The sequence below is a fragment of the Nycticebus coucang genome, chromosome 1, assembly GCF_027406575.1.
Source record: "Nycticebus coucang isolate mNycCou1 chromosome 1, mNycCou1.pri, whole genome shotgun sequence".
Taxonomy (NCBI): Eukaryota; Metazoa; Chordata; class Mammalia; order Primates; family Lorisidae; genus Nycticebus; species Nycticebus coucang.
Window position 1 is genome coordinate 37,560,995 of NC_069780.1, and position 16,264 is coordinate 37,577,258.

At 44.6% G+C, this 16,264-nt stretch overlaps 1 protein-coding gene across 2 annotated transcripts in view; it reads right to left on the bottom strand.

Moving 5' to 3' along the window:
* ELOVL6 (ELOVL fatty acid elongase 6) overlaps positions 1–14,651 on the bottom strand; it is a 144,269-nt gene extending 129,618 nt beyond the window's left edge. Inside the window, exons 1-2 of one of the 2 annotated variants that reach the window (XM_053566099.1) lie at positions 14,490–14,650; positions 14,215–14,335 (exon numbers count right to left, since the gene is read on the bottom strand). In XM_053566099.1, coding sequence (XP_053422074.1) covers positions 14,215–14,303 — 89 coding nt within the window. In that variant the 5' untranslated portion in view covers positions 14,304–14,335; positions 14,490–14,650. Of the gene's footprint in view, positions 1–14,214 lie in introns of both variants that reach the window. The other variant, XM_053566020.1, reaches the window with a different exon arrangement.
* Between the last annotated feature and the right edge of the window lie 1,613 nt (positions 14,652–16,264).

Here is a 16,264-nt window from a genome sequence, read left to right on the forward strand (position 1 = left end):
CGGGAATAATGCTTATTTAAGTTGTCCATAACTTAAGAATGGAATTTTGTCAAATTTAGAGAAAGGATAAAGATTCACTGAGTCATTTACAGAGATTTATTAAAGAATGCATACCATATGTATATATTTTTAGAGGTGGGGTGTCCCTATGTTGCTCGGGATGGATTCAAGCAGTCCTCTCACCTCAAACTCGCAAGTAGCTGGGGTAACTTGAAACATTCTCTGACCTTTAATAACAGAATCAATGGAGAATAAAAGATGGGTATGAAAGGGCAAATCTTCTTGTCTAGGCTAACTTCCTAGCTTCTGATTAACTTGGTCAACTACAGGGTAAATAAAATGTAAAGCAAAACTAAATAAAAATGCTACTTTCTGTGTACTCAAAGGCAATATCTCTTTCCTCTCCATGAAAAATTCCTGTAAGAAGCAAAGAGTCCCAAGCAAGGCCCAAGACCAGTAAGATCTGCTCTACCAAGGAGTCCTGTAAAAAGCCTGGTCACTCGGCTCCCAGCCAGATCCCTGGGGCTTCCTACCAGATAAGACACACCAGGTTCTCTGGGTCCTCAGAGCCTGGCCTCTGAGCTATGGCTCTTTATAACCTTGATTTCAGAGAGTAAAAAACTCAGTGAGTAGAGTGCCGGCCCCATATATTGAGGGCGGCGGGTTTGAACCTGGCCCTGGCCAAAACGGCAACAAAAAATAAATAAATAAATAAACTCAGAGAATAAAAAAATCCTTCTAGCTCCTCCAAATCAGAGACAATCTCATAGGCATTTGGCAATCCTAGACACATTTGTTAACAATGTATTCCAGGTTTGCAGGCAGCATCTGTTTCCAGGTGCCACAAGGTCCCTGAGCCAATTATTCTATTCATTTTTTTCACTCTAGGGACAAGTTTATGTTCAATCTTTTATCTCTGTTAGATTACATGACTATTGCCTCTAGGGAGCCTCTGTCCTGTTAGATACACTCCTGAGTCCACAGGTAAAACTTGTAATGCCAAAGTTAATGTCTTATATCACCTTCCCTTAAAAAAGTATGACCTTTTCCTACAAAAAACTAATCAAACTTCATAAATTATTACTGGAAAAACAGAAAGAAGTTTACTGTGTCATCAACACTATGGCTCATTTCTACCTTAATCTCAGAAAGCAGATTGATTTGGAGTAAAAGAATGTGCATCTAGAAGCCCTCCCAAAACGCCTTTGCATTTAACCAGATTGGGTAATGTTTGCTTTTACATCCAGTCTGTTACCTGACCCCAGGTATAACACATACACCTTTATAAAATGAGACTTATCTTTCAACTGCAACTGCATTGTAGTTAAAGCACAAAATGGAAAAATGAGACCACATATATAATCATACCACCCACACTTCTGCACAGTGTAAATATAAACAGACAAGAGTAAAGGGGAACAGCAGAAGGGAAAAAAATAATAACCATTTTACCACCTCACACAGCTACATTTTGCCATTTTGGTATGATTTCCCCCCAACAATTTACAAAAATGTACTATGAATTAGTCATGGTAAATACTTTTTCCTGTTAAAAATAAGAGGGCACAGTGGCTCACACCTATAATCAATCCGAGGACTCTGGCAGCCAAGGTGGGTGGATTGCTTGAGTTCAGGGGTTGAGACAAGTCTGAGCTAGAGAGAGACCGTGTTGTGGCCGGCACCTGTAGTCCCAGTTACTGAGGAGGCTGAGGCAAGAGGATCGCTTGAGCCCAAGAATTTGAGGTTGCTGTGAGCTATAACTCCACAGCACCATACCAGGGGCAACAAAGTGAAATTGTCTAAAAATAAATAAATAAATAATAAGATTTAAGAGGCTGGGCTTGGTGAATCACACCTGTAGTCCTAGCACTCTGGGAAGGAGGTGGGAAGATCACTTGAGCTCAGAAGTCTGGGACCAGCCTGAGTAAATCGAGACCCACCATCCTAGAAAAACTAGCTGGGTATTGTGGTGGGAGCCTATAGCTCAGCTATTCAGGAGGCTGAGGCAATTAGACCTCTTGAGCCCAGGAGTTTGAGGTTACTGTAAGCTGGCCTGACTCCATGGTGCTCTAGCCTGGGTGACAGAGTGAGATTCTGTCTCAAAAAAAAAAAAAAAAAAAAAAAAAAATTAAAGAGAATAAAATAAGAATTTGTAAAACACTAGCCCATCTCCCATGACTCGTTTAAGGAAATATAAAGATGTACAGGATAACACAATCAGATATACGTGTATGTGAAAGAACAGCCTTGGTATCCATGCATACGTGCATTGATCTATTCAATACACATCAGTGTGATTATATGCCAAAGTCTGTGGTAAGCACTGATTTCAGAGAAAATGCTTATCCACTTGAGAACCAAGTACCAGCAAACCACCAAAAAGGAACAATGGATTTTGATGGGAAGAGATGTGAAAGGTTTTTGGAAGAAGGGTGTTTCAAAAGGCAACACTGGGAAGGGAATGTGGAGCCAGATTTTGGATGAACTTTCAACCTTTCAAACCATTGGAAACAATTTGTATGTCCATAGACAAGGGGAAACCATTGAAGGCTTTTAACCAACCACAGGAATGACATGATCAGAGTATGTCATACTTAGAAAGATAATGGGAGTCAGGAGAGTAATTCAGGAGACTAAAAGTAGTGGTGGAGGCCTGAAGGAAGCCAACGGCAGGTAGAATGAACTGAGAGAAATGGAGCTGAGAGCCAGATCACACAGGACTTGGCTGTGAACTACAGGTAGGAAGGAAAGGGCTGAGTATTTTAGCTTGGGTGCTGAGTTATGTTCATGTCCTGGTCCCAGGCAGATGACAAGGGAAGAGCAAGCAAGCTGAGAACGGAGTTTAGCTTGTGAAATCAATGGTTTGAGAAGACAGACCCAAAAGATGTGGGATGGAATTAACGTCACACAGAGCAAACGGTGCTTCTCCCCAAGGTAAGTGGAAAGATTACCCAGTAATACCTGTCTGGGTTCCTCCACAGACCTGTAAGACGTGAATCTCTGAGATGAAGACTGTTCGTGTGTATTTTGGAAAAAACAAATTCTCTAGGTGAGTCTGACCCAAATACCAGGTTAAGGTTCACGGACATGGAGCATGTTTCTCAAACATTTTTTGCCCCACACTTCACTCTTGGCAATGGAAAAAGAATTCAGTAATTACGAACAACTTAAGAAGAACCAAGGATCAACCAAGTGGTGTGATCACATAAAACATCAGCAATCACAACACCTGGGTTCAAAAAACTATTATCTTGCAAATGTGAATGCAAGAACCATAATTAAAAACTACAGACAGAGCACAGTGGCTCACATCTGTAATCCCAGCACGCTGGGAAGTGGGGGCATTGCTTGAGGCCAGGATCTTGAGACAGACCAGAACAAGAGCAAGACCCAATTACTATAAAAATAATAGAAAACTTAGCTGGGCATGCTGGGATGTAGTTGCAATCCCAGCTTCTTGGGAGGCTGAGGCAGGAGGATTGTGTGAGTCCAGGAATCTGAGATTGCAGTGAGCTGAGATGACATCATCACACTCTAGCCCAGCAGATAGAGCAACATCATGTCCCAAATAAATAAATAAACCCAAACACTCAAGATAACCTTAGTGTTTACTGATAATGGTGTCCTTAAATTTTCCGGAATGTCATGTATAGTATGAGCTTTGCCATGTTACAAAACACTGTGTGGCAGCCGTTTTAGCAAAATACGTTAGCCTCAGTAGAGGGCTGTGGTGTCACAGCTCACAGCAACCTCAAACTCTTGGGCTCAAGCGATCCTCTTGCCTCAGCTTCCCAAGTAGCTGGGACTATAGGCACCCACCACAATGCCCAGCTATGTTTAGAGACAGGGTCTTCTCTTGCTCAGTTTGGTCTTGAACTCATGAGCTCCAGGGATCCACCTGCCTTGGCCTTCCAGAGTGCTAGGATTATAGGCCTGAGCCACTTTGCCTGACCAGCACATAACTTTTTTAATTGCTTTTAGAGGGATGGAGCAAAAAGGTTAAAAATTACTCCTTTACTATAGAAAACTACATAAGACCATGTATCTCTTCTGCTTAAGCATCATAATGTTTTGTGACCTCTTAATCAATTGTTGCAGTCCTGTGCAGTGCCATTTTTTTCCATAAGGCATAAAGTTTCTACCTCTTCCTAAGAATTACTACCTACCAGACAGTAAACAGAGAAAGCACATCATATAACTGCTCTGACACATGGACAGTTCTCAAATTTGACCTTAGCAAAATAAAATTGTTTCACTTCCCAAGACTTTAGGGTCATTCTCCAATCTTCAAGTGTTAACACCACAAATTCTAAACACGTCTAACACTAGGTCTGAAAAGAGAATACTCTGCAGTAGGTAAGGGCCCAGAGGGACAGTCCACACAAGCCTACCACATTATTATCTTGGGTAGTGACCACACAACTGCAGTAGCGAGGAATGCTTTATCTGTGCTCCCCCCACAAGGTGTCCAAGCTACCCTAGGCTTGGAAGAGGCGCTTCTGAGGGGAGGCCTAAGCAGATGGAAGATGCCACCCCACCCTACTCCCTAAGAACCTTAAAGAGAAGACTGTACTTAACAGGTTTCTCTTCCACTGGCTTACCACATTTCAGCCACATTAACAGCCAGTCCTGTCAATGAAATTAAATAATCTTTGAACAACGGCCAGACTTACTTGAAGCATAAACTTGAAAGTTTATGTAACTCCAAAATTTTCAGCCACTATCATTTCAGTGATTAATACAGAGTAATGTCATCTTTAGCGTTCGGTATCTCTAGCGTCCCTAACATACATAGAAATTAGATACTTTTGCAGAATAAATTAGTAAATGAGTATTTCATAGAAAAGAAATTAGTAATCAGTGTCTATCACCAGGGCTGCCTATTCTTCACACTGTGCTAAGTGTGACTGAATTTAAAGCAGATCTTCTGGAAAATATTTTCAAATGTTCACAATACAGCTGAGTCCCCACAATTCTTATTAAACCAAATTTCTTTTAATGATGTTTTCTCCTGCCAGGATCTTTCAAAGTAGATGACAGGTTTCTTTTTTTTTTTTTTGGCCGGGGCTGGGTTTGAACCCGCCACCTCCAGCATATGGGACCGGCGCCCTACTCCTTGAGCCACAGGCGCCGCCCAGATGACAGGTTTCTTGAGGGTGGAGTTAACATCATGCTTTCTTTTTCTCTTAGTGGCTACCTTGCTGGTGGCTCCTGCATAATGTGGCTCTGTATGTCATCTTTGAAGGATACATTGGCCATTTGGGGTTACCTCAGGAATTATCATCCCATTCAGCCTCCCTTTTCCTTCCTGGGCTGTTAATCTCATGGTCCAAGGTGCAGACAGCAATAATGATACAGTAAGTGTATGTGTTGGGTACCGTTTTAAGAGCTTAAGGTGTAATAACTCACTCAGTCTTCATAGCCTGCTAAGGTAGACCTGTTGATATCATTATCTTCATATAAGATAATGATACTTCCACATCCAATACTACTACTCTCAATTTAGAGGAACTGAGGTGAAGAGAAGTTAATTAACCTGCCTGAAGATCACTGAGCTCCTAACGATGGAACCAGACTTTGACTCCAGACACACTGGCTCTACCGTTCATGGGCTTAACCACCACTGTGTAATTCCACAGTGAATACTATCATCATGGGAAAAATTAAAAATAGCAAAGTCCAAAGAACAATGGAAAATCAAAAGAAATGGGTCCCTCTCTACCCATATTGTTGGATGGACCCAACACAGGGTCTGTCTCCTTTTCGCTTCTCCCTCCTGTCCTCCTAAGGCTATTAACCTCTAAGTTATTTATAAAGAGATAAACAGTTGTTCCTATTAATTTAGATGGCGATAGAAAACACATTTCTATTTCATATACTCAACTAGTTGATAGATCTGCTCCCAACTATAGAAAGTATCTTAGAGGCCACAGAAGTCACCCAGGAGATGTTCTTTGTGACTAGTCACGGTGGGTAAGTGTCTATTATTCTTAATATAGCCCAAGTGGAAACAGATAAGCTAATTAGCAAAGGACATGTGCAGATCATTCACAAAAGCAAAAACACAAGGACAATATCTGAATTTCTCTAGAATTCAAATAATAAGTATAAAGTAAGACAATGGGACTGGGCCCGCTGACCCAATCTTGTAACCCTAACACTTTGGAAGCTGAGGTGGGAAGTTCATGTGAGGCCAGGAGTTCAAGACCAGCCAGAGGAAGAGTGAAACCCTTATCTCTACAAAAAATAAAAAAAACAGGGTGACGCCTGTGGCTCAAAGGAGTAGGACACCAGCCTATATACCGGAGGTGGCAGGTTCCAACCCAGCCTCTGGCCAAAAACTGCAAAAAATAAATAAATAAAAATAAAAAAACTCGCCAGGGGTGGTAGGCCCCATCTCTAATCTGGGCTACTCTGGAGGCTGAAGTGAGAAGATGGCTTCAGCCCCGAAGTTTGAGGCTGTAGTAAATAATTTCTGTACCACTGCACTTCAACCTCAGCAACAAAGTCAGGAACCCTGTCTCTATCAAATAAACAAACAAAAGTTGAATGTCCAGTGCAGTTCCTGGCACATAATGGGGAATTCAGTCTGCTTTTATGTACCGAATGATCTAAAGTACTGTGTATTTTTAAAACGTGGAAACAAGGCTGAAAGTGGCAAGATAATAATGGTTGCTCCCGGATACAAATTACAGGTATTTTTTTCTGCATCTTTAATTTGTAATGTTTTTATTTATTTACTTATTTATTTTGAGACAAACTCTGACTATGTTGCTCTCGGTAGAGTGCTGTGGTGTCACAGCTCACAGCAACCTCAAACTCTTGGGCTTCAGTGATTCTCCTGCCTCAGCCTCCCAAGTAGCTGGGACTACAGGCGGCCGCCACAATGCCCGGCTATTTTTTTGTTGCAGTTGTTATTGTTGTTTAGCAGGCCTGGGCTGGGGGCCAGCCTGGGTGTATGTGGCCGGCGCCCTAACTACTGGTCTATGGGCTCCGCCATGTTTTTCTTTCTTTTTCCTATAATAAATGCCTTACTTTAGAAATCTGGAAAAGAACTCAAAACTGATAAATCCAAACAAAATGTACTCTTCAATTCCTCACATCACAGGAGCTGATTTCCAATAATAGAGATATCCCTAACATACATTTTTTGCTTTACTATCAACAGAGGGTGGCTGTTTATAAGCAGCTACTAAAACCTCCCAGAGAAAAACCTGGCTGCAAACAGTACCTGGTAGAAAAACAAACTCCCAGAGTCTAGAACCAAGATCAGTATGCAGAAGTACACAGAAAGATTATGGGCTAAAGGTTTGTAAGAAATGTTGCAGGGCAGCACCCGTAGCTCAGTGGGTAGGGCACCGGCCACATATGCCCAGTCTGGCGGGTTTGAACACGGCCCAGGCCAGCTAAACAACAATGACAACTGCAACAAAAAAATAGCCAGGCGTTGTGGCCGGCGCCTATAGTCCCAGGTACCTGGGAGGTTGAGGTAAGAGAATTGCTGAAGTCCAAGAGTTTGAGGTTGCTGTGAGCTGTGACATCACAGCACTCTACTGAGGGTGACAGTGGACACTCTGTCTCAAAAAAAAAAGAAAATTACAGTCTATTTTAGATGAGATTGTGAATATTTTACAATAGAAGTATCATTGAAAGTGTCATGGCTTTCTGCAATTATAAAAATATTGCTGGCTTGGCACCCACAGCTCAGTGAGTAGGGCGTCGGCCACGTACATTGCAGCTGGCGGTTTGAGCCCGACCCAGGCCTGCTAAACAACAATGACAACTGCAACAAAAAAATAGCCGGGCATTGTGGCAGGTGCCTGTAGTCCCAGCTACTTGGGAGGCTGAGACAAAAGAATTGCTTAAGCCCAAGAGTTGGAGGTTGCTGTGAGCTATGATGCCACAGCACTACACCGAGAGCCACAGTGTGAGACTCTGTCTCAATAAAAATAAATAAATAAATAAATAAAAGGAAAAAAATCTCTGCCTGTAGCTCAGTGAGTAGGGCGCCGACCACATACACTGAAGCTGGTGGGTTCGAGCCTGGCCAGGGCCAGCCAAATAACAAGGACAACTGCAACTAAAAATAGCCGGGCATTGTGGCAGGCACCTGTAGTCCCAGCTACTTGGGAGGCTGAGGCAAGAGAATCACTGAAGCCCAAGAGTTTGAGGTTGCTGTGAGCTGTGACACTACAGCACTCTACCAAGAGCAACATAGTGAGACTTTGTCTCAAAAAAAAAAAAATCTCTGAAATCTAAATATGCCAACATTTGTAGCTGCCTGTATACACACACAAAAAAAAATCAGACTATGGTTAAAGGAATAATGTTATGAGCCTTAACATTACAATAAAGCCAAATTATATTTTAACTCAGATCTCCTATGGTTATCAATAGAAGCAATATATGTGGAATAGGTGACTTGCCTACATGAATACCTGAGCTCTCCTAACAAATGGAAAGTAAATGGCAGTAGGTAGATTTGAATATAGGGGCTAGTACAGAAAGTAAAGGTAAAGCTGATTCCTGGTTCCTATCAACAAAGGGCTGTTCAGCTCACCTGTGTCCATTTGTGAACACGTGATAAGTCATCAAGACAGTTTATTTTGATAACCCATGTCAGAAAATATCTGGACCTGAAATATTCCAGATTGCTGAAGATAAATTCTTGAGTTGCCAGAATAGTGCCATAGTTCATTTTCCTTTGTTGAAAGACTGATTAGATAGTTAGAAATACTCAGGAAGGTATAGGATAACTGTCTACGTCTCCATTCACCTCATAGCTTTTCCACTATCTAAGCTGAAAGCTTCTTCTTTCAAGGATGTATTTAAAGATATGGAGTGGGTCAACTTTGTACTTAAATTCCAGTGCTGTATCTTGGTACTTTCAGAATCATCATCAAACAGGACAGCAACAGGTAATCTGGAGACCACAAAATTAACTTCCAATTTAGCAAAAGGCCTTTCTTAAAAATTACCACATACTATTTATAATTAATACAAATATCTAGATGGATAGTATAATCATGAAATATTTTGCACTAAGCTGGCTTTCATTTCTGGGAATCCTACACCAACGAGGACTGCATGAATATTTATCATTTTTTAAAAATGCATGAATGTTCAGGTCAAAGTTCTAGCACAATTTTTCATTATTTTTCTGGACTAAAACAGATCACAATCTTTCATTTCATTTTTGTATTCTTCTCACTATTAATCTAATGCATATTACACCTATATCTCAGTGCTTCTAAAGTTTATTGAATGACAAGTTAAGCCTCTCACACTAAGAATTTTTCAATCCCAAAATGACTATGAACTGTGATTCTCCAGAATAAATACCAAACAATATAATAAGAAACTACACAGTATTTTTCTAGACAGTGACCAAATTTGTATTTGCTGTAAAGTTAATGATCAAATGAAACTCTGGCATACTCTGTTCCACTCAGGGCCACAGACTACACTATCTTCCAGCCATTTTTCTCACAAATGCACACAGAAGGTCACAAGGAAGATTCAGGGAGCAATTCAAAGCAATCTTCACTAGGGGAAAAACAACAGCTAAATAGTATGCCTGCATTTGAAAAGTTTCATTTAACATTAAGCTGCTGTATTTTAAGTAAAATACTAATACTAATGCTCTTTTATCTGGAGATCATGCATTGTGTTATTTTCCAAACTTCCATCTATAAGAAACAACGTATAGAGGTACACTGCCTTTTAAAGTCTTTCATTCCATTAATTTTCTTTTGGTAAAAACAGATTGGTGAGTAAAAAAAGGTTTCCTCAGCAGAACTGTATTTAATTCTAGAAATTCCTACACTATCCATAGACTCTAAAATACAGAATGGAAAATATAAAAACAATAATACCCTTTTATAACTGTCACCACAGGGAGAGAGGAGAGAAAGTTAGAAAAATATACAAAGCACTGAAAGGCTGGATATGTGGAAGATGAGGGGGGGAGGGTTTCACGAGGTTCTAGGCAAGCCCTTTGAAGACGTCACCTCACATACATAATGTTACAGCAGTCAGCACAGGCCTCCTGCTTTCCTATTGGTGAGCACCGTGTCAGCCGACATCAGAAGATAATCATCATTGGCCAGACAATTACAACTAGAGCAACTAGCCTCCACTGCTGTTAGCACAAACCTGGCAGGCTGCTGAAAGAGAAGCAGGCAGTGTGAACCCAGCTTCCCTTCTAAGTCAATGAATTTTATGTTACCTTACCAATCACTAGGTGATTTTGCTCCCTTGCTAGCAGCTCTTCTAAATTACGTCAGAGATTAGTGAGAATCGTGAAAGAACAAAATGCCACTATTTTCAGTGTAAAATTACAAGGGCTTTCCAGTGTAAAATTGGAACTTTAAAATGGTATTTGGAGGTAAAAGCAGACCCTTTCCTTTCTCTACCTCATAATAATAAATTCTCATTTACCAGATAATATTACCCAGTGTATTTTCAACTGGACACACAGTTTCAACCTAAGGGTAAGAATGATTCTCCAAGGCAATGTTTATTACTTTGCATTTCAATTGTTATTCTAAATCATATATATATATATATATAATTTGGCTGGAAAAGTAAAAAGTCTACAGTACTTATTTCATATCTAGGTCAACGAGTATCAGGTCAATCACTCACTAAAGCAGCAATAAACTTGATTAATTAGCATCAGTTGAACCCTTGTATAATAGTGTTTATACAAACACCACTCCAAAAATGGGGCCCCAATCCATTAACTCCTGCTATGGTTAACAAGTATGAATTATGGGGTATGTTTTAAAAACTATCCTTATTTCAGTGCCTCTTAAATAATGCTAGTTAGTGCAGAAGGCATACTGGCAAAACACCACTCCTGGTAGCTCATTTTTGAGATAAGGTTCTTAAAATTATCCCTAAATTACCAAGTTTTGTTTGATACTAAGATTTAAAGACATTTACAAATAAATTCTGGAAAGACAGAATAGAATCTTCACTATATTGTGTTTTTCCTCCACAAGCTGCTTCAAACCTTTCATGTTAATTATTCTGAAAAAGGCTTAAGATGTGGTTTCCTAAAGTTCCCCTCAAGAGAGTCTAGGCCAGTGGTTCTCAACCTGTGGGTTGCCACTCCTTTGGGGGTCGAAAGACCCTTTCAAAGGGATCACCTAAGACCATCCTGCATATCAGATATTTACATGACGATTCATAACAGTAGCAAAATTACAGTTATGAAGTAGCAACGAAAATAATTTTATGATTAGGGGTCACCACAACATGAGAACTATTGTGGTGTCTTGGCATTAGGAAGGTTGAGAACCACTGGTCTAGGCCTTGGTTATGGAGTTCCCAGTCTCCTGTGAACCAAGAGTGAAGAAAATCTTGTTCAAGACTTTTTTAGCTGCAGGGGTTTTTGGGAGAAGAGAGGAAAATAATATATAAAACTGAACCCTCAGGATATTGGAAGAAAGTCTGGAAAACACAAGAAAGCAAGACAATTAAGGTCCGGAAGAGTTTCCAGCAGGGATGACAGCCTGCAAGAGTTCTTTGACCACCGTTGCAATCCAAGAACACACATAACAAAGAGGGCAGAGGCCAGGGTGATGGACACAGTATTCACAACGGGGGCCGGGAGGCACTGGGGCCTGGGGGGCTGGGAAGCAGGTTAAAGCTGGCATTAATAAACAATGCTAGAGGGCGGCGCCTGTGGCTCAAGGAGTAGGGCGCCGGTCCCATATGCTGGAGGTGGCAGGTTCAAACCTAGCCCCGGCCAAAACAAAAGAAAAAAATAAGCAATGCTAGAGATCAAACGGGCACCAATCAACATTTTTACTCACTGGACAAGAGTTTCCCCAAGCATCTGCCACGTTTAATACTGCCAGGCGCTTTGCAAAATCAAGAGTGGAGTAAGATGAGAACTGTGTCCTAAAGAGCTGATGGACTGTATGTGAATATCCATGCCCATAAAAGCGAGGAAAAGATACTTGCAGAAGAAAGGTCCAGATAAAGAGCTAGGAGGAAACCAGTCATTCATTGCTTAACAGAAGATAAGTTGACACATTCTTGACATTTTCGGTCTCGAGAGCTAGGACCTGTCTGGTTCAGTGAGTACTAATTTGAATGGGAAGAAGAGGCGGGAAATGGAACCTTCAGACACATAGGAAGCCTCCTCAGAGAAAAGGCAACAAGTCAAAGAGAGGCAGTATCGACCGCGGAGGTGCTAGGAAAGGCGGGCACGCAGTGCAAAGGGTGAGAGTAAGCAAATTCCGGGCAGGCAGGTTCACCCAGGATGCAGCAAGTTGCAGAAAGCAGAGATTAGAAAATGCAGAGCGGTGGCACCGGCTGCTGGGGGAGGAAGATGCGCCCAGGCAGCGCGGCCAGAGGACAGGACAAACAGCTGCAGAGAAGACCCGGGCCCCAAGCTGGCCAGCCGCTCGGCTCCCAGAGCCCGTCCGCGCCGGTCGCCGCCCCCTCCCGCCTTCAGCGCCACCACCTACGCGGGCGGAGGAAGGGCTTGCGAGGGACCCCAGGCTGCAGGGCCCTGAGGGCTCCGCTTCCCCGAAACGCCGAGGCCCATACAGGTCTAATCAACTCCGGATCAGGATCCGCGGTGCGCAGCCACCCTCCGGACCCAGCCCAGGGCCCACGGCCTCGGCGGCCCCGGGGGCCACGCAGCTCCGCGACCCGTGTGCCTGCAGCACTTCCCGTCCCTCCAAGCGGCCCGCACGCCCTCTTAGACTCCAGCTCCGGCTGACGCGGCCCCGGGGCCCCTAGCCCGCCGCCTCCGCCGCCTCCGCCGACCACGCCGCAGCTCGCTTCCCAGCAGGCGGGGCCCAAGGGGCGCGCCCGCCCGGCTGCCGCGGCAAATGGCCAGTGGGCCCGGGGCCGGCCCGCGGGAAGCCGGCCGAGCAGGAGCCGGCGGGAGAGGCTGCGGCGCCTCCCGAGGCCGGTCGGCAACTCCAGGGCACCGGAGGAGCGGAAGTTGAACCCTCCCCTCGGCTCCGGCCCCGCGGAACCCCCCTCCTACTGCACCAACCTTGCACAGCCGCCCGCGCGCCGGCGTCTCCAATTTCCCCATTGATGAGAGGAGGGAGGGGAGGCCGGTCGCCGGGGCGTGGGGACACGCGGCGGGCGGAATCCCCCGGCTCCCCGGAGCCCCCGCCGCCGGACCCTCCTCCACCGAGCCACCCCGAGGCTCAGCTCCCGGGTGCCTTGGGCCAGCCCTTTACTGATCGCCAGACCGGGGGTTAGGAGGAAGAGGGGAATGAGAATGCCTTTACCACAGATCGGTCTGCAAGGAAGACGCGACATGAGCACACCTCCCCTGTTAAAACTGCAAGGTGACACGAGATGGCCTCTCACATGGGGATTTTCAAAAGGACTGGCGGAGGGAATACAGTAAACAGAAAGGTATTTTTCCCGATTAGAAGTTTTTCTGGGGAAGTGCCCCCAAGGAGTCTGCGGACCGAGGGCCTTTCAGTCCGTGTGCCAGAACTCCAGCCAGGAGCTTCGCACTGAACTAGGAGTGAATGCGTCCAAAAGGCGTTTCCGTAAAACAGAAACTTAATCATGGCGTGGCTCCACTCGCTCGCTTTCATTCATTACTGTTTTCATTGTCCCCTCCTCCTCTCCCTCCCACTCCGGCTCGTTTATGAAACCGGAAAGGGATCCGCGTGGGGAAAGGGGTCCCGGAAAGGGGGCAGCCGGAGGAGGACGGTGCGGTGGGAGAGCTGCAAGGGGACAGCAAGGGCACGAGATGGGGAGAGGGCGAGGACCGGCGCGAGCGCTGCGGGCGGGACAGGGTTAAAGGGAGCCGGAGACGGGGTCCTCCCTCGCTGCCTTACACACTCGGGTTGTGGGAGGCCGGGCACGAAAACCCAAATGTAGATAAAAACCAGGAGGTAGCAAAGGTGTGGTATCTGGACGGAGGCATCCCCCCTGCCTTCCCTGCCGTGCAGACATCACTCTATGCACACATATATGTTGTATGTTATATAATCGACATAAAAGATGCCCGAGTAGCCGCGGTTCACACAGGGGCACCCACAGACCGTGCGTTTCACGCAGCCCGGTGCCTCCTGCACCCGGGAGACCTAAGAACTCGGCGCCCGGCTGGCTGCCTGCGAGTCACCGGTCCACTCACGCCCGGACCGAGCACACCGAGCTGAAGGCGCTCCTGGAAGACGCGCAGGGCTGCCGAGAACAGTATCAGGCGAAAGCATCACCTACCAGTTTTCCTGCATCCATTGGATGGCTTCGTTCTCGTTGAACTGCTTTTCGAATTCATATTCTTGTAAAGTCAACACTGACATGTTCATTGGGGCTGATCTTCGGAGTCGCTACGTGTTCTCTACACAAAATAAAATAATCTGTAAAGCGCTTGATTTCGAGTGCTCTCCTGTCTGCTTCCCCCACCCACCCCCCTAGGTCTTCCCCTCGCCGCTGGGTCTCCGGCGGTCGGTCTCTCTCCCAGCCTCTCAGCTACATCCAGGGTTGAGCATTGCCTGCGCCTCCGCTCCCAGCTCCTCTCTCTGGGGCTCTCCTCCTGCCGGCGTCCGCATGCACCGTAGGAGGAAATGAATGCCTTGCGGTCTTAGTGCCTGCACGTTTGTCCATCACCCTTTTTACTCGTCTACAGGGAAATCTCCTCCCCCTCGTGCGATTGGAAAAATTAACCCTTTGCCTGGGAGAGCGCAGAAAGAGCGAGACCTCTTCCCTCCCTGCGGGCGGTTTTGTTTACGCGAAGGTGGCTGGAGGACTGGAGGAAGGGCATAGAGAAGGAGGAAGTGGCCTGGAGGTCATTCACATCCCCCAATCCCAACCTCGTGGGCCGCCTTGCCCTCCCTTTGAATGAAGCTTCAGCGTGCGGGGCGCATCCCTGAGGCGCGTGGACCAGGGAGCTTGGCGAGCAAACGATTGGGAAATAGTAAAACCTGCCAGCTCTCTCGCAAGAGAGGTCTGGGCAAATTTGCGTTGAGATCACCAGTGAAGGGAGTGCACTTCCCACCTCCTCGCAGAATCACCCCTACACCCCACCCCGGAGCTTGGATTCAAACTAGCTGGGGCCCGGAGCCCCGCGGAGCTCCTCAATCTGGTGTGGACCGCGGGCGCTGAGGATGAGGATTATAGCCGGAAGTGGAGGAGAGGACAGGGAGAATTGAGTGGAGAGTTTGAGTACTGGAAAGGGGAGAATTCATGGATAAAGACAGAGAGGGTAAGGAAATTACGAGGAAAACTGGACCAGCAGGTCCAGTGCAAAAACTATATTTGTGCCCATGCGTAATTTTGCTTGATTTATTGAACCTTGTAGGTAGAACAGAATAATGTTTAAGGAGAGAGGTGAACCTCCAGCCTCACCGCAGCTTAGTTTTAACCTCAACTTCCATATACACCCCTCTTTCTTTTCCCAGAGGGAAAAAGTATTTTCTACTGTGGATCTAGCCTGTTTTGCCCGTTTCTACTGTGGGTCTACCTTTGCCTGTTTTCCCCAAAAAGTAAGAAAAATGAAATACGAGACATTAAGGTATTTAATGATGTCATTGTAAACTTAAAAAATAATAAGGAACGTATGCTTTTACAATTAAGGTGGATATTAGGACAAGAAAGACAATTCTTTCTCTAGGAGCACCCCCCAGCAGTCTACAGAGAAGGTATTTTCATTGATTAGGTGCCTATAACTTCTGAAAAGTGGGTACTGGGATAAATATCTCTGTAAATAAAGGAGAAAGTATATTAAAGAAAGTGTTTAAAAATCCAGTACAGTATCACATAAATCCAAGGGCTAGACTGATTATTGTTCAGCAAATTAATATATAAGCTGACACTCCATAAGATTCTATGTATGAAGAACTGTCTTCATCTCTGGCTAAAGGTTGCCATGCTAGAGATCTCTGTAGTACAAGTCCCAGGGAATTAGAAGGTAAGGGCCAGACTAAAACACTCAGCAGGATTGTGCTAGAAGGTGGGTGTGACTATTGAGAGAGAAGGATTATTAGCATGGTGCTTGGCAGTGTGAACAATCAGTATTTGGAAAGTGAATGGTTGATTAAATAAATGAAAGAAAGCAGGTAAGTGAGAAAGTAATTAAGAGTGAAAAAAATCCATAAAACGTTGCAAGGTTAAGTCTAAAAAGCTTCAATTTTTAAATTCAGTCTTCTTACAAATTATCACATCAATTTCAAACTAGTATGAGAAATCCACATTTAGTTAGTGTTTCTTATTTAAGTGTCTATCTTCTGAAGATGGATTTGGGATTATGTTTGAACCAAATACTGTATCT